General features: G+C 40.7%; 8 protein-coding genes across 8 annotated transcripts; 7 read left to right on the forward strand and 1 right to left on the reverse strand.

Moving 5' to 3' along the window:
* The first annotated feature begins 50 nt into the window (after positions 1-50).
* Positions 51-3,495, forward strand: BCIN_14g05250 (hypothetical protein). Its single transcript, XM_024697298.1, has 3 exons — positions 51-1,271; positions 1,327-1,897; positions 1,986-3,495. The coding sequence occupies exons 1-3, from the start codon at positions 423-425 to the stop codon at positions 3,362-3,364; spliced, it is 2,799 nt and encodes a 932-aa protein (XP_024553113.1). The 5' UTR covers positions 51-422; the 3' UTR covers positions 3,365-3,495.
* A 315-nt stretch (positions 3,496-3,810) lies between these two features.
* BCIN_14g05260 (hypothetical protein) lies at positions 3,811-5,026 on the forward strand. Its single transcript, XM_024697299.1, has one exon. The coding sequence runs from the start codon at positions 3,901-3,903 to the stop codon at positions 4,867-4,869; it is 969 nt and encodes a 322-aa protein (XP_024553114.1). The 5' UTR covers positions 3,811-3,900; the 3' UTR covers positions 4,870-5,026.
* Positions 5,027-5,352: 326 nt separating this feature from the next.
* BCIN_14g05270 (hypothetical protein) lies at positions 5,353-6,754 on the forward strand. Its single transcript, XM_024697300.1, has one exon. It carries the CDS (start codon positions 5,576-5,578, stop codon positions 6,158-6,160), a length of 585 nt encoding a protein of 194 aa, XP_024553115.1. The 5' UTR covers positions 5,353-5,575; the 3' UTR covers positions 6,161-6,754.
* Positions 6,755-7,170: 416 nt separating this feature from the next.
* On the forward strand, positions 7,171-8,827 carry BCIN_14g05280 (hypothetical protein). The gene has a single exon (XM_001550165.2). The coding sequence runs from the start codon at positions 7,517-7,519 to the stop codon at positions 8,405-8,407; it is 891 nt and encodes a 296-aa protein (XP_001550215.1). The 5' UTR covers positions 7,171-7,516; the 3' UTR covers positions 8,408-8,827.
* Positions 8,828-9,603: 776 nt separating this feature from the next.
* Positions 9,604-11,042, forward strand: BCIN_14g05290 (hypothetical protein). The gene has a single exon (XM_024697301.1). The coding sequence runs from the start codon at positions 9,633-9,635 to the stop codon at positions 10,638-10,640; it is 1,008 nt and encodes a 335-aa protein (XP_024553116.1). The 5' UTR covers positions 9,604-9,632; the 3' UTR covers positions 10,641-11,042.
* Positions 11,043-13,321: 2,279 nt separating this feature from the next.
* Positions 13,322-14,826, forward strand: BCIN_14g05300 (hypothetical protein). Its single transcript, XM_001550168.2, has one exon. The coding sequence runs from the start codon at positions 13,476-13,478 to the stop codon at positions 14,388-14,390; it is 915 nt and encodes a 304-aa protein (XP_001550218.2). The 5' UTR covers positions 13,322-13,475; the 3' UTR covers positions 14,391-14,826.
* An 812-nt stretch (positions 14,827-15,638) lies between these two features.
* BCIN_14g05310 (hypothetical protein) lies at positions 15,639-17,265 on the reverse strand. Its single transcript, XM_001550169.2, has one exon. It carries the CDS (start codon positions 17,205-17,207, stop codon positions 16,062-16,064), a length of 1,146 nt encoding a protein of 381 aa, XP_001550219.1. The 5' UTR covers positions 17,208-17,265; the 3' UTR covers positions 15,639-16,061.
* A 4,271-nt stretch (positions 17,266-21,536) lies between these two features.
* BCIN_14g05320 (hypothetical protein) lies at positions 21,537-22,951 on the forward strand. The gene has a single exon (XM_001550171.2). The coding sequence runs from the start codon at positions 21,643-21,645 to the stop codon at positions 22,741-22,743; it is 1,101 nt and encodes a 366-aa protein (XP_001550221.2). The 5' UTR covers positions 21,537-21,642; the 3' UTR covers positions 22,744-22,951.
* The last annotated feature ends 1,824 nt before the right edge of the window (positions 22,952-24,775 follow it).

Here is a 24,775-nt window from a genome sequence, read left to right on the forward strand (position 1 = left end):
GATGGTTCAGATCTATTTCGGGAATAGAGTGGTGGTGTTGGCACGTGCACGCACGCTTGAGAATGTGTCTTGCTTCGTTTTTAATCACTTTCTTCACCATCGGGTGCTTCATCCTCAACCAACTCAACTTGACGCTATATGACGATATGAACATGGCCAATTGAATTGAATTGAATTGAATGGAGTCATATGATCAAAGCATTAGCCATCACAGTGTAGTTGCCAGTTTGCGAAAACGCGATCTGTCTGTGCGGGTGGCTATCGGAATCAAGGCCGTTCAAGAGCACGGAAACTCGTGATCTCTCCTGATTCTAAGTCCTGCCTGGAAGTCAAACTTGGAGAAATAGGGAATTACTATTTTATCACACCCAGAACATATCTCCCCGACTGGCTCGGTCTTTTGTTCGATAGGAGACAAGATTATGTCTTCAGCACCTAATCTACGCAGAAACGGCAAACGTCCTTCGTGTGAACCGTGTAGGATTGGGAAATTGGCTTGCGGGCATGAACAGCCATATTGTGGGAGATGTGTGAAGAGGGGATTCGAGGGGAGGTGTTGGTATCATCCTGCTCCTATGAGTCGAGGGAGGGTGGATGGGGAGGGTAGGGAAGAGAGTGGAGATGGAGGAGGCGTAAAAAGGAGACGGACTGGTGGGAGCGTGGCAGGGAGTGGTGAAGAAAGAGAGGAATGGGGTGATGGAGATGCAGGAAGGGGAAGAGGAGGCTTGGATAGCTTGGCCAATGCTGCTTTCATGAGAGATGTAGAAAGAGGTGACGGTAGTGGGGAAAGTATAGATGCTGCCTCGAACAATTCAAACCACTCTCTCAACATCTCCAAGTCAACCACTTCCCAGAACAATTCTCTTGGCATGCTCACAGCCGAGGTGGAACCGCAAACCACAAACCCCACAAATAACGTCTACCGTTCCTCCCGCGGATGTAGGCCACCAACCCCAAATCTTCAATCACGTAAGCGTTCGTTTCCAAAATCTATAAATCCAATGCCTGGGAAACCAACGATGCAAAATAATTGGAATGGGGCTAGTTACAAGAGGAGTAGACGATTTTGGGGACCCACAAGTTTTGGGGCTGTTTTTAGGGATGGTGATGGGAATGGGGAGGGGGGGGGATTGGAAACGGAAAGAGGAGGTGGAGAAGGCGATGAAAGTGGGAGTAGAGGAGAGACATTATCAGGTGGAATAGGAGGAATGTTGGATATTGGGGAGGATGGGAGGAAAAATCCCAGTTCGTGGCTTTTCGGCCCGCCGCTTGTGAGCCCTCATATATCATTCCATTATTGCTTTTCGGAACCTAACCTTCTCAAAGCTAGGAAGAAATAGACCGACATCTTACACAATTCGTTGTGAAATGATCACCAAAGCGCTTTGGAACATACCCTCACTCTCAAGCTGTAATGAACTTCTAGAGCGGTATCAGTATCTCCTCGAACTTTCAGTCATACCCGAGTTCATGATCAAATATTTAATCTCGAGTATCTATAATACATTTGGCTCAGTTCTAGCTGAGCCTCGTAGTAGAGAGAAGTTCATACCTTTCGTCGAAACATTGCTCAAGAATGAAGAAACACCACTACCTTCGTCCCCGGACGATGGTATTGCATGGCTCGACACTTTCAGTGGGCCCAATATTCGGTTTGAATCTATGGGGCTCTTCTTTTGTTTCATAGGAAGAGCTTATCAGAGTCTGCTGGATGGAAATCCATTATTCCAGAAAGAGGAAAATCATGGAAGGAATAGAAGACAGACGGGTTGGAGAATGAATGAGTGTGCGGATGTTATGGGGAAAATGTGTGAATGTACCGATACGGTAAATGAGATTGTGGTTGCATTTCGGGTGTCTATTTATGCATTGGAGGGTTCAGTGATGGGGGATGAGAGTATGTTCCTTTTCTCCTAAATTTCACAGACACAGCCATGGTCACACTTGTTTCAGAAGATGAGCTAACACAACACTCAAAAATTAAGGCTATAGTAATCTCAACCGACATGGAAGCATGGTAACATCAGCGTGTGCTATTGGACTCCACCGTCTTCCCCATCTCCCTCCTCACCTTCTCACCACAGCTGCCGAATACAAACGTCGAGTATTCGCTTCCGTTTACATCATGGACAAATATTGCTCAGCTCTCATTGGCACACCGCCTGGCATTTCTCGTCTCTATTGTCGTCTCCAAATGCCTTCCGATCTCTCAGAAACAGAATTATTCCTTCCCCGTACCCAAATGCAACAAGCGATAGCTGCCTGTGATGAGCAAGGGTGGAATGTAAAACGTGAAATCTATTGCGGTACTTGCTATAGAGCTAACTTAGAAATATACATGATCAAAGAAGAGATATTGGAAGGAGCTTTGGGGGTGGATGTGCAGGTTAGTCGTGAACGCATAGATTCTCTTCTTTCTCGTACTTCCTCATCATACCTGAATCAACCACCTTGGATCCAGTTTAATCCATCAGCGACGGGAAGGGTATTATTTGTACAATTAAGTATCTCATTAGAAGCGCTACAAAATACTTTTTTGTTATACAGACTTGCAGTGGCAAATCGTCTAGAAGGAAATTATATTCAGGGGTTACTGGACACGGCTCTGGAAATGTTGGAAAAGATGATTATGATGTGGGAGAAGAGGGATGTGATGGTTGGGTTTGAATTCTGTTTCGATTGGTTCATTACTATCTATGGAATTCCAGCGGCAGGTGTAATTTGCGTGGAGTTGCTAAAAAGAATGGGTGGAAGTTCCACCTCTGCTTCTGGCTCTGAAGCGAGGAAAATGGGGACTCAAGAAAGAGCAAAGGCGAAGTTTCCGAAAAGCACGGCGATTCAAAAATTGACGCTCTTTGGTGCATTTTTGGATTGGGTGAGAGATACAGATGGGAATTATGCGTTGTTGAGGAGGGTGAGGGGCGTGGTGGGACGTGTTTTGAAGTGGGTTCTCGATGGGGGGGATGTTAATAGAGAGGTGGAAAGGGAGAAGGAGAAAAGCAACTCTAGCCAAGAGGACCCTTCTAGGATGGCTCAAAGCACATTTGATTCAACACAAGTTCCAACTCAAGGATCTGTAAATGATGACGTGGGGATTGGAAATGGAATAACAGCCGAGGGACCTCAAGGATGGGAAAACACAAGTGTTAATTTCATGCCGCACCTTGGGCATACAGGGCAGGCGGTTTTAGATGATAATTTTACAGCGAGTCTAGATTTCAATGCTGGATTAGAATCGCTAGATGGAATAGGGATGGAGGAGATGTGGGGACAAGTTGATTGGTTAAATGCGGGGGATTGGACTGGGGGTGTTGGGATGGGAGGTACGGGGAATGGGAACGAGGGATTTGGCTTTGGATTTTAGGGCTGGTGGTACTTGGTACGGTACTTGGAAACTTAATTGGAAATATTGGCAACAAACTGTTAGAGGTACGGCGATACAGTGGCACGGCGATACAATGACACGGCAAAAATTCAGCAATAAAGCCTACGGTACGGTGGAAAGGATTTGGGAGGTTTTGATTAGATTTCAAGACTTATCTTCGTCAGATCTGATACGGTGTACGGCAATTTTGACAGAAATGACTTGTTTGGATGAACTGGTATGAAGTTATATTGCTTTGATAACGCTAGTACGGTAGATGGAGACTTTCTCTGCCGTATTGATGGTCTGAATACGTCTTGGCTGTTTGGACGACGGATGAGCTAAGTTATATAAGTTCTACAATTCTCCTGGAAATCTTACTCCTCCATCATCACACATTTCGACACAAAACAATCCAGACAATACTTACGACTTGCACCCTCAAAGAACATACTCAAAGACATCTTCCGTCTTTTCCATTTCGAAGATCCAATACATCGTCGATACCCATTAACAAAATTTCACTTAACAACATCATGTTCTCTTCAAGCAGCGGTTCAAAATCCTTCACCAGGTTTCCTGAACTACCCCTTGAACTCCAACGCTTGGTGTGGAAATTCGCATCTTTTGAACGCCGCCATGTACCGGTAGCTGTGAAGAACCAGTATTCTCTAAGTCGACAAGTCACTGGAGAAAATAAATCTAAACAACTTGTTAGATTTAGATCCGATACTCCCATTCCCACACTATTTAGTGTTTGTCGAGAGTCGAGATTAGAATCAAAGAAACATTACAAGAAAGCCCTTGTAGCCGAGCACGACTTTCTTTTCTTTTCTATTGGCTTGATTCCTCGATTCTACATCAATGCCGTTTCCGATGTCATTTGTCCCGTTGGCGACGTATTCGGCCATACCACCATTATCCTCATCGCCGCGATGCACAAAGCACAATGCCAAAATATCGCACTCGACCAATCGCAATGGGGCGAGCTAGTTGATGATTTCGAAGGACCATCCAATGTCAATCAATGGATGTGCAGTACCGTGCGTCCTCCTCACTCGCTTAAATCAATCACTTTCTACAGGGGAGCAGGCTATGGCACACCGTATAAAGATGGATCTCGAGGCTTTCCTCACAATATCGCTTCAGTGGATTGGAACACCACCCTAAAGAAAGATAAATGCACTCTCGGTTTCATGATCACAGACCTCCACAGAGCCATCACGAGATATCGAGATTTAATCCCAAAATTGGTCCAAGATCGCCACAATATTGAACAGGGTCTGATGCCTCCACCCACACATCCATTATTAACACGACTACCCATTTTCCATGACCTCTCGACAAAGGTTCTAGAAGAGTGGACACCGCCCAAGATGTCGCTGCTAATGCATGGGGTTCCAGATTCGCTGAGTTGCATTTTGACATCGAAGAATCCGTTTGAGTCTTGGCATTGTGGGGTTAGGCGGTGTCCGGATTGCACGTCGGATATGTATATGCCGTGAGGGATTGCTTGTTGGCGGGGGACTGGGAGGGAGGAAGTTGGGGGGTTGAATCTGGATGTTTGCGAGGTTTGGCTGATTGGGTAGGAGGGGAGTACTCGGTATTTTAGGCAAATATGTTTCTTGGTTTGCTTTGGGATGGGGGATTGGTGGGTGATTAGGAAGGGGGGGGGGGGCGGGAGGGAGGGTAGTAGATAGATTAACAACAACTCAATAGATATTATTATCAAAATATTAAAGTCTATTGAATGTTAATTAGTGATGAGTACTAAATTCTAGAATTCTTACATCACATAATTCTTTATCATAATATCCACACGTATTATACTAATAATATATCTTAATATCTACAATCTTCATCATTTTCTTCCGCGGTATGGAAGAGTATTTTGAGAAGTATCACGTGAAAAGTATTGGTGTTACATTACATTGCACACAAGATCAAATGCGGACACATGCAGACGCGCCTCGGTGGAACAGCACAACGACAATCTTTGAAATAAAAAAAATGAAATGATTGTATCATCGATTTTCTAAATACTTTCATGATTTATGTATACGTACATACATACATACATACATACATACATACATACATACATACATACATACATACATACATACATACATACATACATACATACATACATACATACATATATACTATTTAAAATCTCACACCCGATACTAGCAATTGGAACTATACAATATGCCACCCACACCTTGCGATCAACATATATTTCGGTTTAATAATCCGTCCACGCATCTATCCACCCCTCCATCCACCCATCCACACATCATGGACTCACTCCCCAATTTCCCACAGCGTCCCTTCGCCGTCGCATTCATGGCACTGCCGATTCTGTATGTCATATGGTTGATCGTCTCCATGGTGCTTCTTTGGGCATCACCGGTTATTATATCGTCCTTTGCGGTTACGATGGCTATCGTGAAGGCGTTTATGTGGGGTGTGATTTGGATACTTGTGGTTGTGTATTTGGTGATGAAGATTGCGGAGGTTTATTTGAGGTTGTCGCTGAGGAGAACTGTGGGTGTTGCGCCTGAGGTGGCGATGATGATTGCCGAGGTTTGTTTGAGGTTGTCGCCGGGGGGGAATGGGGCTGCTGGGTTTGGGATGGTGAATGAGGCGATGGGGTTTGTTGATTGGTTGAATGTTGAGACTGCTGGGTTTGGGATGATGAATGATGCGATGGGGTTTGTTGATTGGTTGAATGTTGAGACTGCTGTGATAGCATTTATTGATTGGGTGGGAGGGAATTTAGATTTTATGTAGCTGTGTAGAGAGCGGGTGGGATGATGAATGGAGACTGGAGTTGTTTGGGGAAGGGAAGATTAGGTGTGGAGATTTTTGGGATGGGTAGGAGGAGGGAGCTTGGAAGATGAAGATGTGAAGAGGAATAGGAAATGGGAAGTGAATAGATCATGATCATGAATAAGGGTTGTTGGGAATGAAGGACTCAGCTAGGTGGAAGTGCTATCGAGATCGAGACTACTTGATCTTTGATACTGTGCTATGCTATGAAAAAGGGATATGTTGTGGAAGGAAGTGAGATGACAGCCGTCATTTGCATCTTCTGGATAACAATGCTTCAAATGAGGGGATTGTCTTATATATCGGACTCTCCCAGGAGTTGAGGGTCGTATCGTATCTTGTGTGCGATGATAACCGTATGCTACATGTATGTATGTAAGTTATCGCGGCAAATCCACCCTCGACAGTATTAATGGGTGAGGTGCGGGGAAACTAATAATAATTGTTGATAAACTTGACTACTCATTAATCGCAAATTCAATCTTATTGCATGGAAGTAGTGAAATCATCAGATACCTGGAGAAAGTCTTTCAAATCGATTTATAAATGAAAATCATGTAATGTTTTCCGGTTTGAATACTCGAATACTTTATAATAATTATCACTTAAAGAACAGGATGGTGACTCCAGATAAGCGAAATAACTAACTGGAATTTAGAATTTCAATTTTTGTATAAAATTTAATTCTATATAAGATTTCGAATAATCGAAATCTGAAATTTTATTGTATAATTACAGATTTTATATATCTTTATGTAATTGATTTAATATCTCTAATTAATTCATGAGATAATGGTACTCAATTCTGGCCTCTTATTATGCTTACATAGAGGTGGTAATAGTTGTGAATGTGGGGTCAGCAAAGGAATGTCACGTGAATGGTCTAGATTCAACAGCAACCACTCCGTTTCTCCGATTGGTCAAGTGTATGTATATGTAAGCCCGACTATAACATGTCGACCTCACCTCTTGGCACTGTTACCTGGCCTTGAAAAGATTCTGCTCGAGAATACATCATTCATCTCTGAACTATCAAATCGACAAGATCAATACCTCAAACCTGTCATACTCGACATAGAACCAAAGAAAGTGAAGGGATGGTACTCCGTTCGGCCACACCTGTCTAAGAATTCATCAATGCTTCAGGGGGCCGGCATCATCTAAGACTCCGACTCGATTTTACATCAATCAGGCTTCTCAGTAGTCCGAACTACAGTTTTATTGCAGAGCGCTTCATATCTCTGTATCAATCTAGAGCATACGGTCTCTTGAAACATCGACTTGTATTCAAGTACTTAAATTCAAATCTGATCTGCCATGGATCATACAATTGAAGCTTCGTCTGTTTCTAAAGCTGTCGCTCCAGATGTGATTGGAATCTTCAAACTACCCACTGAAATACGTATCAGAATCTGGAAACTCGTTGCCAATCAACCACGCAACCTTGACATTTGGCACCGACGTCTCGGGTATTTTGAAGAGGAACGAAGTCGGTTCGCTTGTCAGGTGACTCACTGGGTAACTCTTAGCGCTGTACCCTCAATTCTGCATGTATCTCAAGAATCTCGTGCCGTCGGTCTCAAATTCTATCAATTGGATTTCGGAGTTACAATTCGACCATATCACGGAATGAAAATTACGAATGAGCCGAGGATATATGTCAATTGGGATACAGACAGAATTGTAGTTTTGCAGACAAATAAGCAGGGATATGGAGCCTTCAGCGAAATGATCAATTCAGACCAACGTCTAGTTGGCACTAGGTTGAATAAAGTTGCCATTCGTGTTGATCACCGTGACCCAGGATTATCAAGATCTCTTGGGCGTTCTTTCAATGAAATACTGATTTATTACGACCCCTTTCTGTTCTATGATAGACTCAAATCGAGGAATTTAGCAATTGAATTTGAGCCAATTGTTGGGATGGATCTGATTTGTAATAAGGAGAAAGAGGAGTTGGAATATTATATTGAATGTCTTGAGAAGAACGAAATACGGAATGATGAGGAAGTCACACAAGCGTTGGCTGAAGGTACACCGATTCCTCCACAGCTCAAAAATCACGTCGTTGGATCTTGGGTAAAGCCAACAGTGCAGCTGGGACGGATGGTAGTATATGGAAGGATGAGTGAAACTGGTAGCAAGAATGAAATATGGACTCACGCCGGCTGGGTTCCATTAAGTTCAGTTGATACTATCACAAAATAGTTTACAGCTGGTCTATGAGGTGTTTCTACCCATCCCAAAGGTTCTGTTTTGAAATTTTATTCCATATCCAAGTTTATTGAAAACTCGAGTGTCTCGTCTACTCTTTCAAATATTGGACCCTCTGATACTGAGATACTCTAGCAAAAGACTGTTTAAGCGGGTTCCGTGCTGTGGAAAATTAAATACCAAGATCACGATATATTCAAGGACTGTGGCTGGACAATCAAGATTATGATATTTCTGGTTCAATATGACTATCCTTTTGTCGAGAGTCGATTTCTGGACAGATTGGGCAGGATAATTGCGACTGCCGTGTAGGTTTCAAGAGAGTGTGGATATATATACCAGGTCTCTTTCATTTCTAGACAGTTCTATGATAGTCATATGCCTGCTCGAAAATGCTATAATTTCTCAACACCATAGTTGGCACTGTATGATTTGAAGCCTATTTAAATCTGGTCCTGTTCTACTTGTTCTGATGTGATGCAATATTTCGATGGCTCAGCGGACTAAATACGATGTGCATACGCGAAGGATACAAAGTAGACAACAAACAGTACATATATGCAGGTATTGATGACCCTTTGGAAGTAATATGCTCACTTAAATCCCGCTAAGCGAGAGAACTATTATGATACTAGATTTTTGATAATTGACAGGCTTCATGAATTCACATTTCTAATAATTGACTAATTTAGTTGTCTCAATACCATTCTATTTGATAAGATGCCTGTTTATATACTTACGGTTGTAAGATAACATGACTATATTGCGTAGATATTCCAGCGTAGTTCGCCCTTTTCCCCGGAACGAGTCACAGATGTGACTACATACAAGAACAAGTTCAGAGAGTCTGTACGGCACCACATTTGGATGTCGCGAATTTTCGAAATGACCGTAGCATCATTGATTAGCAATTTGAATTGATGCCACAGTTTTGAGTGCTTAGATGTATGTTTACGGTCAACATTTATGCTGTTGAAACGCCGTATGACCTTTGTATCTCGCGATACCTCAAGTAAATCTGACTAATCATCGCCGTAAACAGAAGCATACAATGCTTTGGGAAAACTACTTAAACAAAATTTGACCCTGGTAAAACCCTTCTTTCTCATTTTTTCAACATCAAACTCGACTTAGATCGACTCACTGTTTATCGAAATACAAAAGTCTCATCATCGAATCCTAGACTCATCGAACCTCAACAACATCCTCATCACGAAGAATGTCTTACTCATTGTTCAATCACTGCGCAGGGACTATTAGTCATAAGAGAACAATAAAGCGAATTGCTACTGATGCCGATCTCTCTCCATTTGGAGAAGAGCAGCAAGATGAATGCCCTGATTCATCCATTACCACAAAGTCTCCCGAAAATGAACAATGTCTGCAAACTCCTCCACCTCCTCGAACAAACTACTCAATCGTACCCTCAACAATTGAGCTCGAAGAGCAATCTCACAAGCCCCATCAAGACACATTCCATCTATTCATGGACCTTCCACTGGAACTCCGAAGCAAGATATATGAATTTGCATGTCTAGAACCCAGAGCAGTTCCTATTTGGCCCATCTACACAGATGACGGAAAGGATAATATCGGATTCCGATTTGAATCCGAGACACCTGCTATCATGCAAGTCTCCCAAGAAGCTCGAAGAGAATCACAACGACTTGACATCTATGCGAAGAATCCTGAAACTCCATCTCCACTTCCACGTATCTGGATCAAGCCTAGCATCGATATTGTTTGTCCTGTCCGCAACAGCGGTTCCATTTGGACTGTTTTCCAATTCTTAAAATTTAGCCAAGTCATCAATCGCTTCAACATTGAACGCTTATGCATTGATGATTTCGAATTTCGATGCTGCCAGTTAACAGACAATCTGCACAACTTTGTCGTCATTCCAAAGTGGATGAATCATAATCTTCGACAGATTCTGGCTTACAGTTCGTTACGTCCTTTTAATATCCGTCGTCGGCCTCTCCGAATTGTCAATTCTAATAAAATAAATCTCGAACAAGACTCCGAGGAAATGATGATGATTTCTATGGAGGCTGACACCAGGTTTGAAGAACTGGAAGATATGATTGGGAATCTTAATTCGTTTCATAGGGATCAAATTGAATTGGACAAGACGACGGGAGAAAGATTAACTCACATCCCCATTTGGCTCTATAACCATCGCAAAACCTGGACTAAACCGGAGCTCATGCGCTGTGCAGCTTTATAGATCGAAGCTATGAGGAATTTCTGGGTTGGATGTTGAACATTGGTTGTGTTGGTGCACATTTGAACGACACAATATATTCGCTGGACGAATATAGATACTTCTGACGTACATCATGGGTGGTCGCAGAAGCACATTCTGTGGGATGTGCCTCTAATTAACAACTGAGGATCTGGAAACTCACTTACTCGGATTCATCAAAAGGTGCATGGGCACAGAATTCGGGGAATAGAATTAGGGATATGCAACTAGGGTGATGGATTTATGGTGATGGACTTAGGGTTATGGAAATGATCACAGGAGGAACTGTTATTCTTTTGTGGATATTTGAACTTTGGATTTTCACTCTGCTTTTATTTCACATTATTTTAGCTAGAAAAATTGGTGTTTGGTTTTGATGACTACAGAATCATATCAATTGATCTATCGTAGATCTTGTGCCTTTATTATATATCCTGTGACCCTATGTTCTGTGATCAAAGTACAAATCCATCAACTAGTCATGTAATCGAATCAAAGCGACTATATCAATGCTAATTATACAAAACTAACTATAGTGTCATGATCCTAAATCTCAATGTTAGCTCTTGGTTTTGTTCATTAGCCGTAGAAAGCCTTACGTTGTCAGTGTACGGTCCATGTAATACTCATAGAAATGTTAGATAATGAGCCCTCATGTTCTGCGACCAAATCACTGTCATCAGCCAAAATATATGAAATTCCTAGAATACAAGAACATTAAAAATCCTACTATTTAATACTTTGAGCATGGGTTTACTATGTATCGCAGTGAACTTTGAATACAGTCCAGGATCATCTAAGCGAGTTCTAAGATTTTCTTGTTCCCATAATTAGATATACTAAGGTGGCATGTAAAAAGAATTCTCTATCAAGAATTTGAGTCCACCGTGAGAGTCCCGTGAAATGTAGTATATCCGTCTGTTCTATTCAGCTATTGAATATACAGAATTGATCGAATAGTTCCAATGAAAACATTGTGAATAGACTAGCGAGATACTAGTGCGATTATGTTTAAACGAAAATGAAGTCATTGAGCTCCCTAGGTATTCAAAGATTACTACATTACTGTCTCAAGTATACTCGATAGAGGTCATTAAATAACTGAATATATTTATGCAGGATAATTTTTGTTTTCTTGAATTCCGGTTTCAATTAACTGCGACACTTCACCGTGGCGAACTGAGGTTTCCAATAGAACTCTCTCAATATCAAAGTTTGATCCATCTTCAAATCTTTCATTATACAATATACATATCTCAATTAGATCTATTGGAACAGAAGGTGCATTAATTGAGCTTTCACAAACGAAGCCAATATGGCTACCGACAGTGGTGTTTCCAAAATCCACGTGGGTTGCTCGTTTCCGAAGTGATCAACTCGTCCCAGTCACCATGCACGTCAATTTAAATGCTCGAGAGATAGCTCTACGGCATTAAAAAGTCGGTCAATGTTCAGAAGATTGTCACCAAGCTGGACAGGTCAAATATGGATAAGTGTCGCATCTATCTAAATCCAACTTCTGTATTATTTACCCGGTATTTTAAATAAGTACCTATTCTCTGACAAGCTTGAAATATTTGAAGGTAGAGAAGGTTGCGATAAACATGTCACCTTCTCTGAATCATCTTAGAGAGAATATTTGCAATACTCTTCGCCCAAAGAATAATCCCCACAAAACTGGCTGGGCTGAAAAAAATACTGTGGCTACAAACCTTTAGATTTTGGATTAACTTATAGAGCGGTTTTATTAGAGAGATGTAAGCACATTCAAAACCCCGCAGAAACTGGACCAATTTGTTGCTTTGATGCGATGAAATGACCGAATGTCTTGATTGGAGAACTCGTCGCAAGTCAATCACTACAGATTCGAGAGAATCATCATAAACGCAATGTAGGAACTCATAGGAACTCAGGCACAGAGGTTACCTGAATGCCGAGAATGGCTTATTGGAGATCAGGCAGCTGGCAGCAACTCAGAAGCAAGATTTTTATTCATTGGCGTTGAATTTCGGTAAGGAGTTTGGGCTGAAATTCTGGAGGGAAGTTTTGTATTAATGATACTTGGTATTCGAGTGGTCACGAGAATTGTATTTGGTTTCTGTGAGAAATATATTGGTACATAGCGACTACAGTTGTTGACAGGCTATGAGCAGCTTTTATAGCATCTGAATTAGATGTATTTTAGTAGGTGCTATATCACCCTTCTCACCAGGTCTTTTACCCTGAAGTACCTAGGTACGTTTTAACTTCAAATCTTATAAACGACATTGTTCTCTGTGTGTGATGGAATAGTGGTATCAAAGTTTTTTGTTAGAAAAAAGTATTGCACTGGTGCTGGCCTGGAAAGCCAGACCCTCATAATCCCGCGCGTCAACTGCGCATAAGAGTCTCAAAACTGTACTTCTGCAGTTTGCGTAGCGCTGTTGGACCGTAATGATAAGCGAGTTGACGTAACAAGTCAACATCAATTCAGTTACGGTATTCTGACTAATCAAATTTGTAAGCACAACGTTCAGTAACCCGCGCTGTCTTGCTACGGTCTTATAGTCGCTTAGATTGGCTGTAACCGACTCGTTTCGTTTCCCTTAAAAGGATTTTTATCCCCTTCAAATTTCTGATTTCTACATCCTCTTTACAACATCAAACAACTCCAACTTCCAATAGAACAACAAATCTACTACATCTGCAACTAAGTTTTACAGATAAATCTCCTCATCTAAACCGATTTTGAAGCTCCAAAATCCACGAGCTTTTTCGAAAACACATATCAACAACGTACCAGAAGAATCAAACTTCCGACTACACTCAGATAAAATCATGTTCAGAACAAATTCGCAAGGTTTTAATGGGCCACAACAGAATACCTTTGGCTTTTTGGAAAAGCATTTGAGCACCTTTCACTCATTTCCCAAATTACCAGCAGAATTGCGAGAGATGATCTGGAAGGAGGCTTGCCGAGATGAGCGCACGGTCACAGTATTCTCAAGCGATAGAGTTTTAGATGCGGAACACACTAAAGGGCATGGCGATTTGCCGTTCTTTACATTTAGGAGTCTCAATTCAATCCCGGGGGTCCTTCACGCAGATAGGGAATCAAGGTTCATTGGAATGAAGATCTACATGCCCGTTTTCGACACTCGATCGGAATTCCCACTTGTCACAGAAATGAGTGACAGAACAGCCCCATCCATCTGGATCAACCCCTCAACCGATATCATCTGTCCTATGACATCTATGATTGATGATCAACCCGAAGCCTTGAGTAAGAAAATGTGCGATGCAAAGGTTGAACGCATTGCCTTGAATGATTGTTCCTTTCAAAGATCCGCATCAATTCCTTGCGATAAATGGGGTACATTCTCGTCACAATCATCTCCCTTTTGGATGAATGAACACATCAGAGAGGTCACAATTTACACCTCAAGATACTTGGTTGCTCCTGATGACGATATAGAATTGACTAAATTCGACCGTAGGGTCGCATATCCTCCCAAATTCATGAAGTCAAAGCTGGAGATTGCCCGTCGAATGAATCTAGCTTTTGCAAATCTTCAAAAGGTGCTGAAGAAACAGCTACTTGAAGATGAAAAAAACAAAAAGTTGGGCCAAGATTGTGAAATTATTGACGATTGTCCACAGTGGTTGTTTGACAGTCGAGGAATATGGAAGAAACCCGAGCAACGAGAAATGGCTGCCAACCTAGCCAATTCTGTTACAATATTTGGGCGATAGATTGTTCGCGTGGAGGAAGGTGTCGGAAAATTGACGGAAGATGGTTCCGGAAATCCAGGGCCCTAGGTTCTAGGGTTTAGGGGGGGGAAAATGTACCAGTTTACCAGTTTGGAAATCTTATCATGAAATAACATTTTAAGTAAAATCAATATCTTAACACCACAAATTTGTATGCTAACCATTCATAATGTGACAATGCGGATGTGAGTTTGTGGCGCGCGTTGGTTGGTCAAATTAGCGAAAGTGAGGGGTCAATCAAGCTAGGTACCTACACAAGGGGAATTTTGTGACCAATGATTCGTAAATATCTTGCAAATTGAGACATACAGAGTATTCATAGCGACTTAAAGGTTTCTTCTATTGTTTAAGAATATTGGAAGCCATTCTGATAAGCTTAATTATTTCTCGAGAAATGGCCGGATAGTACGTGTGTAACAGTTCCTTCCGTCCATAATCTATAACATCAAATCGTATACTGAGCTCTTGAATCCATTAGCGGGGAATAGAAGTATGCTCTACAGAAATGAAACGTTATAGTTGATAGCTTCTAAAGTGTACGCAAATGGAGGAAAGTGGTAATGAGATGGTGGCCCAGTGATTCGACATTGTTCGTGCCCGAGCCATAATACTAAACAGGGAGTAAAAAGCAATCAAGACTGTAGCATTCTGAAGATCCCATGCATGAATGGTTATTTAGATCAATCAAAGTTAAAATTTAATCGCAAATGATCGATAGTTGTCATTTTCTTTAAAGAAAGTGCGACCAAGCGCCTTGAGTGACGACACACAAACATAGAAATCAGTGTGACTGCTACTGGCTAATAAAAGCTAGCAGAGCAGATTTTTTCGTCATCCAATGAAAAAATGTTGAAGCCTGGTGATAAAAACAATCCGTAAATCTCCAACCATAACTGAGAATCAGAGCTCGCGTTCTTTGTATTCACATTGATTTAAATGAGAATAGACTCAGAGGTCAAATCACACGTCTGTATTGAGTCACTCAAACAAAAGCTCACGTGTTGAGTTGCTTGCTTTTAATGTGTAGATATGATTGCGAAAGAATGATTATAAATGGAAGAAAATAACTCTCATTCGAAATAAGAAATGAGTTGAAATTTTTCAGTGCTAAACTCACCATAGTCCATGTAGACTTTCAACGTATACATAGCTAGGTCACTTTCACATTTTGATTGGAATTCTCAATTATCATGATTCATTCCATTTACTTAGATTGATCTTTCACAAATTTAACTTTCCAGCCAAAACAATCATTGAATTGGTAGATATGATCGTATTAATTAAATGTTTCCTCGAAAATACCCTTCTTCTATTCCGCCCTTTCCCGTACAAATTCTATAAACTGCATACTCTGCTACATCCACCGACCAAATACACCAATACTATATCCATACCGATATACTCCTGAAATCTCATCCAAAAACTTTGGATCTGTACCAGCTTCAATTTTTAGCATCGAACTAGACTGAAGGCTAGAGACAAGAGAGTTGTAGTAAAATACAACTTATGAACTAGTCCCTATGTACAGCCATCCACGTATGAGAAACACATTATCTACAACACGAACATATCGTGTAACACAGAATCAAAATATCAAACCCCAAAGCCCAAAGACTCCAAAAGGCTCAACCAAGGTCATCGTGTCGGTACCTATCACCATTCTGGCAACTCAAACATGAGACTTATGAGCCTACGAGCTGTGAAGGTACGCGTCTCGATCATTAACTGCGGTTGTGCAACAGACCAACCGCTTTCAACATCAAATAGCCATTGGGGAACAGTAGTGAGCTTAACTCTAGGTTTACCCCCTCTCTCGGCCGCGTCATCTTGGTGCTTCTGATATGCCTGAAGTTCGGCCAGCCTTCTGTATCCGCTCTTGGCATCTTCTATTTGATTGCAATGCTTGGTGTGATGTACAAATTTCTGTAAATAGAATCTACCCGGGTTTTTTGATGACCTGTTGTTAGGTACGAAGGACAGTTCCACGTCTGTGTTTAGACGTTGAAATGTGATGTAGTAAAATATTTCTTTGACATATGGGCTCCAATTCAAGGTCCCTCCGGCATGAAAGAATTTCTGCCATGTCTCGCCATTATGATGAGCATCATCAGTTGTGTAGTCACTAATCGCAATCTTCGCAACTCGGAGGATTTGGAAGAAAAGTTTGATACCAACTTCGAAGTTGTGAGGGCTCCATTCCTGAACAGGACAAAATCTATCTATCGCAGGATTGAACCAGAAGTTAGATGGAAGATGTTGCACCATGGACATGTCGTTAGCCTTTAGGCGATCGTTCAACAGACAATAGCGTTTCTTGGCCGCTTCATAGTAACCTTTACACGCCATGAATCCCTCTGGAATAGGAATATCTGTTCGAAACTTGAATCCTCCTGGCCCTAACTGTGGCATGATTCCAACTGGAACATTTCGCGGGTTAAAATCGACAGCTTTTTCCCAGATCATCAGCTGGATCTCTCTTGGAAGATCTTTGAAAATAGTAAATTCTTCTAGTACTACCGGCCGGGAGTAGATGGGAGCTAAGACGTGGCCATTTGACGGAATGGATGGAAATTGCGCGAAGTAATTAGCGCTTAAAGATTGTGCTGTCGCATTCGGTGTTCTCTCAGATCCAGAATTCTGTATTGAACCAGGAGTTGATTCCGTCGCATTTGTAGAAGCTCCAAGTGCTGGGGTTGCTTCAAGGGCGATATCCGGTTGAGCGCGTCGGGCTGCTGGTCGCACTCGTCCTGAACGTCTCGTGGGTTTTTGTTGGGGTTTCGTCTTTTTTAGAGGAGGCATGATTGAGAAATAGAGGTTCAATAAGAAATTTGCTTTTTGAAGGAACTTGTGTTTTGACAGGATTTTAAGAAATTGGCCTTGAAAAAATAAGTAAATTTATACAAAAAGCCTTAGAAATACGGTCTAGCTTAATTACAAAATCATCTTTATTAGAAGTGAATGACTCATATGTTAACACTAAACATTATCATGCGGTACAGATGGTACAGCATTTCAACTGCGCAAGTTCATTATTTCTCGCTTAAGCTCCAATAGAAAAGTCAAAGACATGCCACTGTATCAGGAATGTATATTCATTCGAAGAGCTTGAAGTGACAGTCAAGATTCATATCACAGAATTAATTCTGTTTATAGAATACGAATTTATTGGGCAAAACTACATCCTATGGTCAAATGTATTGCAAAGAAACCAATTGCACTGATGCAGGAAACATTTCGCTTAATTCTCAGGAGTTAGAATTCTCAATCTGGCGCACGTATATTATGAATGCATCCTCGTGTCTTCTTGTAATATGGTGTGGTGTTGGCATTTTTTTGTTCGTGTGTTCGCGTGTTCGCGTAGTCATGGTCTTAATGAGCGAAAAATCCTTAAGTAGCTCTCAGAAATGCTAAAATTATCTCCCTAAAATCCGACTCATACTTGAACCGTTCCACAAAGCGTTAACAAGACAATTTCGATATCTATCAATGATAATAATCCTTTGAGCCATCATTATCAGTTCACTTCGATATTGAATTTTCCTCTTAACAATTTCTTCCCATTTATCAATCAACGGCAAGAATCAACATCAATATCGACGATCATGTCCCAAAGCTCAAACCAGGTTGTTTCTGCGCCTTATGCATCTCAAAAACAAACGAGATATAATCGAATGACCATGGAAAATATCCCATAAGAGTTGTTCGAAAAGATCTGGGAGATGGCAAATACTGAATTAGGTCGGAACGTTCCTGTCAGCTGCAGACTTGTTGGAGACAGCTTCGAGATCTACAGCACAGAAGCAAGATCTAATATCGCAGCATTGAGAGCCCACCGGAGATCAAGACAATGGGCCAATACATAAAACAATGTGGCAAGGCTTTTGCGAAAAAGGGGACACTAAAAACCTCAGAACCAGGTCAAATCACTATATTTTGATCCCAGACGCGACCGAATTACACAATCAACAAGTCACAATGGTCAAGATAGGCTGCGCAAAAACTATCTATATTCATAGGCTATCTGCCAGTACTCTGTTCTGTAGGTTATTCATTAAAGGTGTACTTTATCCTGTGGGTTATTTGTTCAAATTTGAAATTATTCAGTTCATTGTAGATAAACTGTGGATTGTTTATAGATTTCCTATTTTTTTCGTTTAAATTCATCGAAGCTATTTCTAAATCAATTACTATTATTCATTGAATTTTACAAAAACAGTCTCAAAAATATGACAGAATTTGATACATGCAATCAGTAGCAGTATAAGATGAACTTTATAGAATAAAATATCTGTGTTCATGTTTGAATTGGTGAATTAAATAAGGAACTCAAACATCAAGATACACCAAAGTGAATTTTCTTGCTTTGATCGCTATGAGTGGAGGTGTTCATATTGTGTGAATTCAATGGATTAACTGGATTTCTTTTCACAAAAATTTCATGACGAGGATTCAAAGAGCAGTCAATTTCTTTGTCTCGAAATAATTAAAATCAAGTTGTTCTAGTTATGATGATCAACTATTCCATGAAATAACTTTCTTTTTACTAGCCCTTCACTCTTGAAAGACCGATTCGAGTCACCACCTCTCATTTCATCCTAGGAGAGGAAATGGGGAGGGAAGTGAAGGAGGGTGCCAGGTGAGTCAATTGAAAACCAATTCTCTTTTGTAGGGTGAGTCAATTGAAGGTGTCAAGATAACTATATAAGAAAGTTTAGAGGTCTTCAGACAAGTAAGAGGAGAAATAAAGAAATTTGATTGTAACGTGTCTAACCAAGATTGCAACAAACTTCGCCATTACGGCTATTGCCATCTCACTATTGCGTGACCGGTGAGGCCTCCTATCTAGTCTCTATTCAAATCAACAGCATGATTTGTGAACATTTGCCATATCTTCCCCCATTCATAATCCTACCTCAAAGGACTTTTCTGCATTGATAACATCTAACTGCAACATTAATCTAAAAACATTGTCATCGGCGAAGTCTCCAGAGTCCATACCACAGTCATATTCTCATGCTTGAATCCAATTGAAGCAACACCTTAGAAATTCAGACAAACTGCATCGACCTACAAAATGGAGCCACAAACTATCGCATTCGAGAATGTGTCACTGTCTGATACGAAAATTACTAAGCTGTCATATCTTTCCACCATTTCAAATGAGATATTCGAAACGATCATGGTCGAAGTCAAGATCGAGGAACCTCGCAATGTTACTATCAGATGCAAGAGATTCGGCATTGGGTTCGAGCTCCATAGCGACATGCCCTTGTCAAATCTTTCACAAATTTCCACCTATGGAGACAGTGGGCTAAATCACAGCATGTCATAGCTCATTTAGCTTATTGCAGAGGTTATTCTTGGCCCTTGAAACCTTTACAAAATTTCTACCTCAATCCAGAAATCGACACACTCTGTCCGGTTATGGAAGAGGAGTGGTCGTCAGAGGCGTTCTACACACTTCGCGAAGTAATGAAAATCACTAAAGTGTCTATTATTGCTATCAGTGACTGCATGTATGCCGAAGATGCTCGAAGGAGTCTATGGGGAACCTTCTACACCATGTCGAAAATCAAAAATTGGAGTTCAAGCTTCAAAGATATCATGATGTACACAACGAAACAAAGCTTCGAAGATCATTATAGACCAAAGTTTGTGACATTTAAAGACAGTAGAATTATTCTAAATATGTATCAAAGCAAGGCCTGGAGCATTCAAATGCATCATGCCAGACCAATGTTGAAGAAATTAATTGCCATGAAAGATGCTCAAGACATGGCAGACAAAGAGGCTGAGCGAAATGGTGAAGTAAGAACAATGGTGGAGGGAATTCCGTCCTGGCTGTTCGAAAAAATAGATCAGACAAATTCGGAGCTTTAAATGATGATAGAGGTCTGATCTCTTGATCCTGAGATTGGAGAAAATAACAGCGGTAGAGATGAAGATAATAGTGTCGAAAACGACGGAAACAGTGACGAGGATGAAAAAAGTGATGACTACTTCACTGATTTGGCAAATTAAACAGGATAGTAAGGTTGAATTCATATACTAGATTATCTCTGTTTATTGCATCACCCATTGCAGAAAATTTTGTGATTTCCTGAATTTGAGGCTTATCGAAACGTCAACTATTACGAATCTCCCAAAGCCCGTCATATTCAAAGGCTATTTAAAGAAAATCTCGCTAATGGTGACCCAATATGTGCATTGAGAACTATATACTGCTTTTAGCTTTATCTTTGATTTATAAATACAAGTGAAGCCAATCAAATTGATGAGTTTGAAAAGTGCAGCATGTCTAGCAAAATACACCGGAAAAGTATCGATTAAGGAGCAACGGCGGGAATTATATCTGGAGCAAGTACCCAATATTAGATAAAAGGATTTATTAGAGCCCTGATCAATCTACTACTCCTTGTGGGGTAGAACTCTGGTAATTATAAACCTTCTCTCATATATGTAAAACCACATAGCTAGTTACTAGACTAAGGTATATCCTCTACTCTGGATGAGCTGAAAAAGGGTAGTATGAATTTAAACAGCTAATTAATTTGTTGTTTACTGAAAAGCTCAGAAATTGACGGTTTGAGTATAGCTCAAAATAGTATTGCAAGGTTATCGAAAACTTGAGAAATAAGATCTGAAATCAGTCTCGCTACAACACAAATTAAGACTTCTTCAAGTTATAACAATCAACTATATTAAATATCATTACTCTATCTTTGCTATCTTCACTCCTATACACGCAATCAACATCACCACTCCTTCTCTCCTCTTAAAAAGGATGTCGGCGTGCATGAACAATAAGTGACCAAGTGAATTCAAAAGATAAGCACAGCAGTATAAGAGAGCGTAGATTGCTTGAGATGGGGAGAAGAACAAAGAGGGAGCTTTGCTTACACCGTATATAATAAGTATGATATCAAGATATCTTATTGTACGGCGAATTCACCTCGTGGTCTACCGCGAACAGCGCGGTGGCGTGAACAGCTCGCGCTGTCACGCTAAGAGGTAGATAACCTGAACATTTCTGAATCACTGATAAATATCTATAAAGGCTAAATTATTCCCCGTTCAAAAAAATATCATCTTGGATACTTTCAAGACTTTTGTTGTTACATCTCATCTGTTATTACTATCTTGATAATATTTTGCAACGGAAAAGTCTCTACATCATCCTCTATCAAATTCAGATTCAAGCTTACTCTTCAACTATCCAATAACAAACGTGACGATGAAGAATTCAAAATCATCGTTCATCAAATTGATCAACTCTTCTGGTGAAATTGATAGAAAAACCACCAACCTTAATGAAGAGCCTCGGGTTAGCCATCAATCTGCGACATGTGGCATCTCCAACGCCCTAAGACAACCGGAAATTCAGCTTCCAAACGAAGTATTGAACCTTATTTGGAGCCATATGGATATCGTAAAGCCACGAAATGTTACAGTTAGATGTAAGAAAGTAGGAGAAAGCTTCGAACTATGGACCAATGAGCCATATTCTATAGCTTTACGTGTTTGTCGACAATCTCGACAGTGGTTTAAGGACCAACATCGCAACAAGCTACACAACGTAGCTTCCCTTGCGCAGACTGGGGGCTACATCGGATCATTAAGTCCGCTCAAAAATCTTTGGTTCAATCCACAAGTTGATCGCATTTGCCCGATTATTGAAGGAGATTGGAGTGACGAGGCCTTCATTACCTTGTGTAGTGTCATGCAGACCACTGGAGTTGCTAGTGTCGCAGTGAGTGACTGTTCCCATGAATCCGCCATCTATAGTCCTTGGGCGGCCTACTACAGACTTAGCAACATTGATAACTGGAGCTTGAGTTTCAAAGAAACAATAGTCTATACAACAAAAAGCGACATCAATGAGAACGGCCAAATCAAGCTCGTTGAATGGACAGAAGATGTCAAGCTGGATATGTTGCAAGAGAAGCGCCGCAGAATCCAGATCAACTACAAGGCTAGACCGACCTTTAAAAGGGTCTCGGAAGCATATGCGGATCAAAAGATTGCAGATGCTCAAGCAAGCTTTGAGGGGAAGGTAGCAAGGAAGACGCCTAATCTACCATTCTGGCTCCATCAGATCAAGAAGGAATGGGATGGTCTGGAGTTGCAGATCATGGTTGAAGCTGGCACGGTCGATCGCCAAGAAGAGCATCTTGTTAGCGAAGCTTCATTCGATGATAATAGCGATAATGGAGATAGTGGTTATGAACACAGCCAATATGAGGCTAAGGAAGTCAGCGAGGCAGATGAGGATGAGGAACCTGAAGAAGACGAAAGTATCACAGACGAAAACAGCGACGACGATATCGAGAATTGATCAGTGGCTAGCTAAATTCATAAGGCTTTTTGTGTGATATAATACCGTCAGCTTCACACAGAAAAAGGTATCTAATGATACTTGTTGCATGAGGAACCTTTGATAATCATGAAGAGTCATGCCACTCTCGACGTCGGACCTCGGGCAAAGCTTTCAGAAAATGATGAGACAAGTACTTGCAAGTAGCAATATATTTAAATAAAGAGTAGTTGGACGGCAGACTAAACAAACCAATTAAATACAATTAAATACCAAAGATACAATGCAGGTGATTTTTGAAAAGTGAAATGTGTGGTGAGTGAAAAACTTTTCTTACATGTCTGTGCCATCCAAGTGACAAATACTTGTGCAGTCTTCGCCATGTTCAAGCCAGCCTCCAAGAGAGGGAAAGTCCTCATAAGGACAGGATCTGAACATAAAGCGTACTTACGCCCATACCCTAATCCAAGCATTGTTGACCTTGCAAAGATGCTCAGTGCAACCTTGTGCTCCTGCTACTAATGATGAATACTAGGTTCCTTTAAGGGTCTCTTTTCCATAGTTGTCTCTTTATTTCTGAACTAAACTTCACAACATATAGCAGGTTTCTGCTGAATTATGTTTCCTATAGTTGTGTAATCCATGCTTGGTTGTGTTCTGCAGTGAATATTTCCATTATAAAAGAACAAAATTTTGTCAGATTCCGTTTCCTGATTTTTTACATTTATATTCCGACTTATATTTTTTATGTTGTGGAGTTACTATTTGTCTTTTCTTGGTCAGCCTTGAACAAGAAATATGTTTCAGTGTTAGTTGTAATGAAGTATTGATCTGGATAAGTAGTCTGCTATCGTGGAAACCGTCGAGCGGTGCTGTGGTTGTTGATCAATTAACTTTGAAAATTGAGCTGCTGGAGCAATGCAAGGACTTTGATCAGATTGGGAAATGCGTAAGTACAAGTGATTCCAGTACTCAATACATTGGTTCAACTAAGATAATCATATTACTGCTGATAAGTGGCTTATCTAGGGTTGTGCTTATTAGTGAAAATTTCTTAAAATAATATTTGGAAAGGAAATGCATAAAGAGCTGCCAGAGAAGTCTTCTGAATTATTAAACTAAGCCTCCACGATTTTTCCCAATAAATAATCAATGAAATATAGCTCAAACCCAATTACTAGCCTGAGGAAAGAAAAAGTTGTCCAAGAGCTATAAGCTTTATGTACAAAACCCTGTTTGATTACAATATTAAGTAAAAAAATGCCCAAGTAGCAAACCCTTCTTTTCCTTCTGGCCAACAACCATTTTTAGAGTCTTTCAATGACAGGTACTTACCAGCCAGTCAAGGTGTGGGACCAAAAAATTCATCTGAATATTTTGCTTGATTCACTTGAGACGTACCCATTGCAGTTATGGCCAGTGAATATCTTCAAAATGTGCCTAACTGCCAACCGAAGATAACGAAAATTTAGACCCATTAGCTAGCAAGCTTACTATCATAGCTACATTGAAGCTAAAATCCAATAGCTAAAGTAACATTGTGTGTTGAAGAATAGTACTTCGTATTCTTTGACAAGATTTTCATGGACCAAGCTGAAGCGCGAAAGTTTGCGTTATGTATGTATTCTTGAATCCCTTGTGTATCAAGCGACGTTCTAATACACAGTTGCATAAAACTAAGCATCCCTATCCTACCTGGGTTAGAAGCCGAATTCAAAGCTACGTACTGAAGAGTGAAGAAAAGTCCAAGAAAAGATACCGGATTATACAGCCGTATGACTGAAGTTAGAAAGAGCACTTATTGATCGCCATGGCTAGAAGCGAAGGCAGATATCAGTCTTTAGCGAGTTATCTGCTTTGATGTAAAGATTTTAGCAAAGTAATTTTATTTTGAGTTGAATTCGTAGTGAAGAAACAGGTCCTTTAGATGTTATCGAACATCGTCCCGCTCAAAAATATGGACGCTGTAGCAACTAACTTTAGGTGGAATCTCACCAGGTGATACGATGAGTTTCACTTCATCACAGATTGGTCCTGTGGTCTTCTTGTACGC

The sequence above is a fragment of the Botrytis cinerea genome, chromosome 14 (genome assembly GCF_000143535.2).
Source record: "Botrytis cinerea B05.10 chromosome 14, complete sequence".
Taxonomy (NCBI): Eukaryota; Fungi; Ascomycota; class Leotiomycetes; order Helotiales; family Sclerotiniaceae; genus Botrytis; species Botrytis cinerea.

Excerpts from the sequence above, each read along its gene's own strand:
- BCIN_14g05250 (XM_024697298.1), top strand. The coding sequence starts at position 423 with ATGTCTTCAGCACCTAATCTACGCAGAAACGGCAAACGTCCTTCGTGT. Across the intron at positions 1,272-1,326 it reads GGCTTTTCGGCCCGCCGCTT|CTAGGAAGAAATAGACCGAC; the intron begins GTGAGCCCTCAT and ends ACCTTCTCAAAG. Across the intron at positions 1,898-1,985 it reads TTCAGTGATGGGGGATGAGA|GCTATAGTAATCTCAACCGA; the intron begins GTATGTTCCTTT and ends TCAAAAATTAAG.
- BCIN_14g05260 (XM_024697299.1), top strand. The coding sequence starts at position 3,901 with ATGTTCTCTTCAAGCAGCGGTTCAAAATCCTTCACCAGGTTTCCTGAA.
- BCIN_14g05270 (XM_024697300.1), top strand. The coding sequence starts at position 5,576 with ATGCCACCCACACCTTGCGATCAACATATATTTCGGTTTAATAATCCG.
- BCIN_14g05280 (XM_001550165.2), top strand. The coding sequence starts at position 7,517 with ATGGATCATACAATTGAAGCTTCGTCTGTTTCTAAAGCTGTCGCTCCA.
- BCIN_14g05290 (XM_024697301.1), top strand. The coding sequence starts at position 9,633 with ATGTCTTACTCATTGTTCAATCACTGCGCAGGGACTATTAGTCATAAG.
- BCIN_14g05300 (XM_001550168.2), top strand. The coding sequence starts at position 13,476 with ATGTTCAGAACAAATTCGCAAGGTTTTAATGGGCCACAACAGAATACC.
- BCIN_14g05310 (XM_001550169.2), bottom strand. The coding sequence starts at position 17,207 with ATGCCTCCTCTAAAAAAGACGAAACCCCAACAAAAACCCACGAGACGT.
- BCIN_14g05320 (XM_001550171.2), top strand. The coding sequence starts at position 21,643 with ATGAAGAATTCAAAATCATCGTTCATCAAATTGATCAACTCTTCTGGT.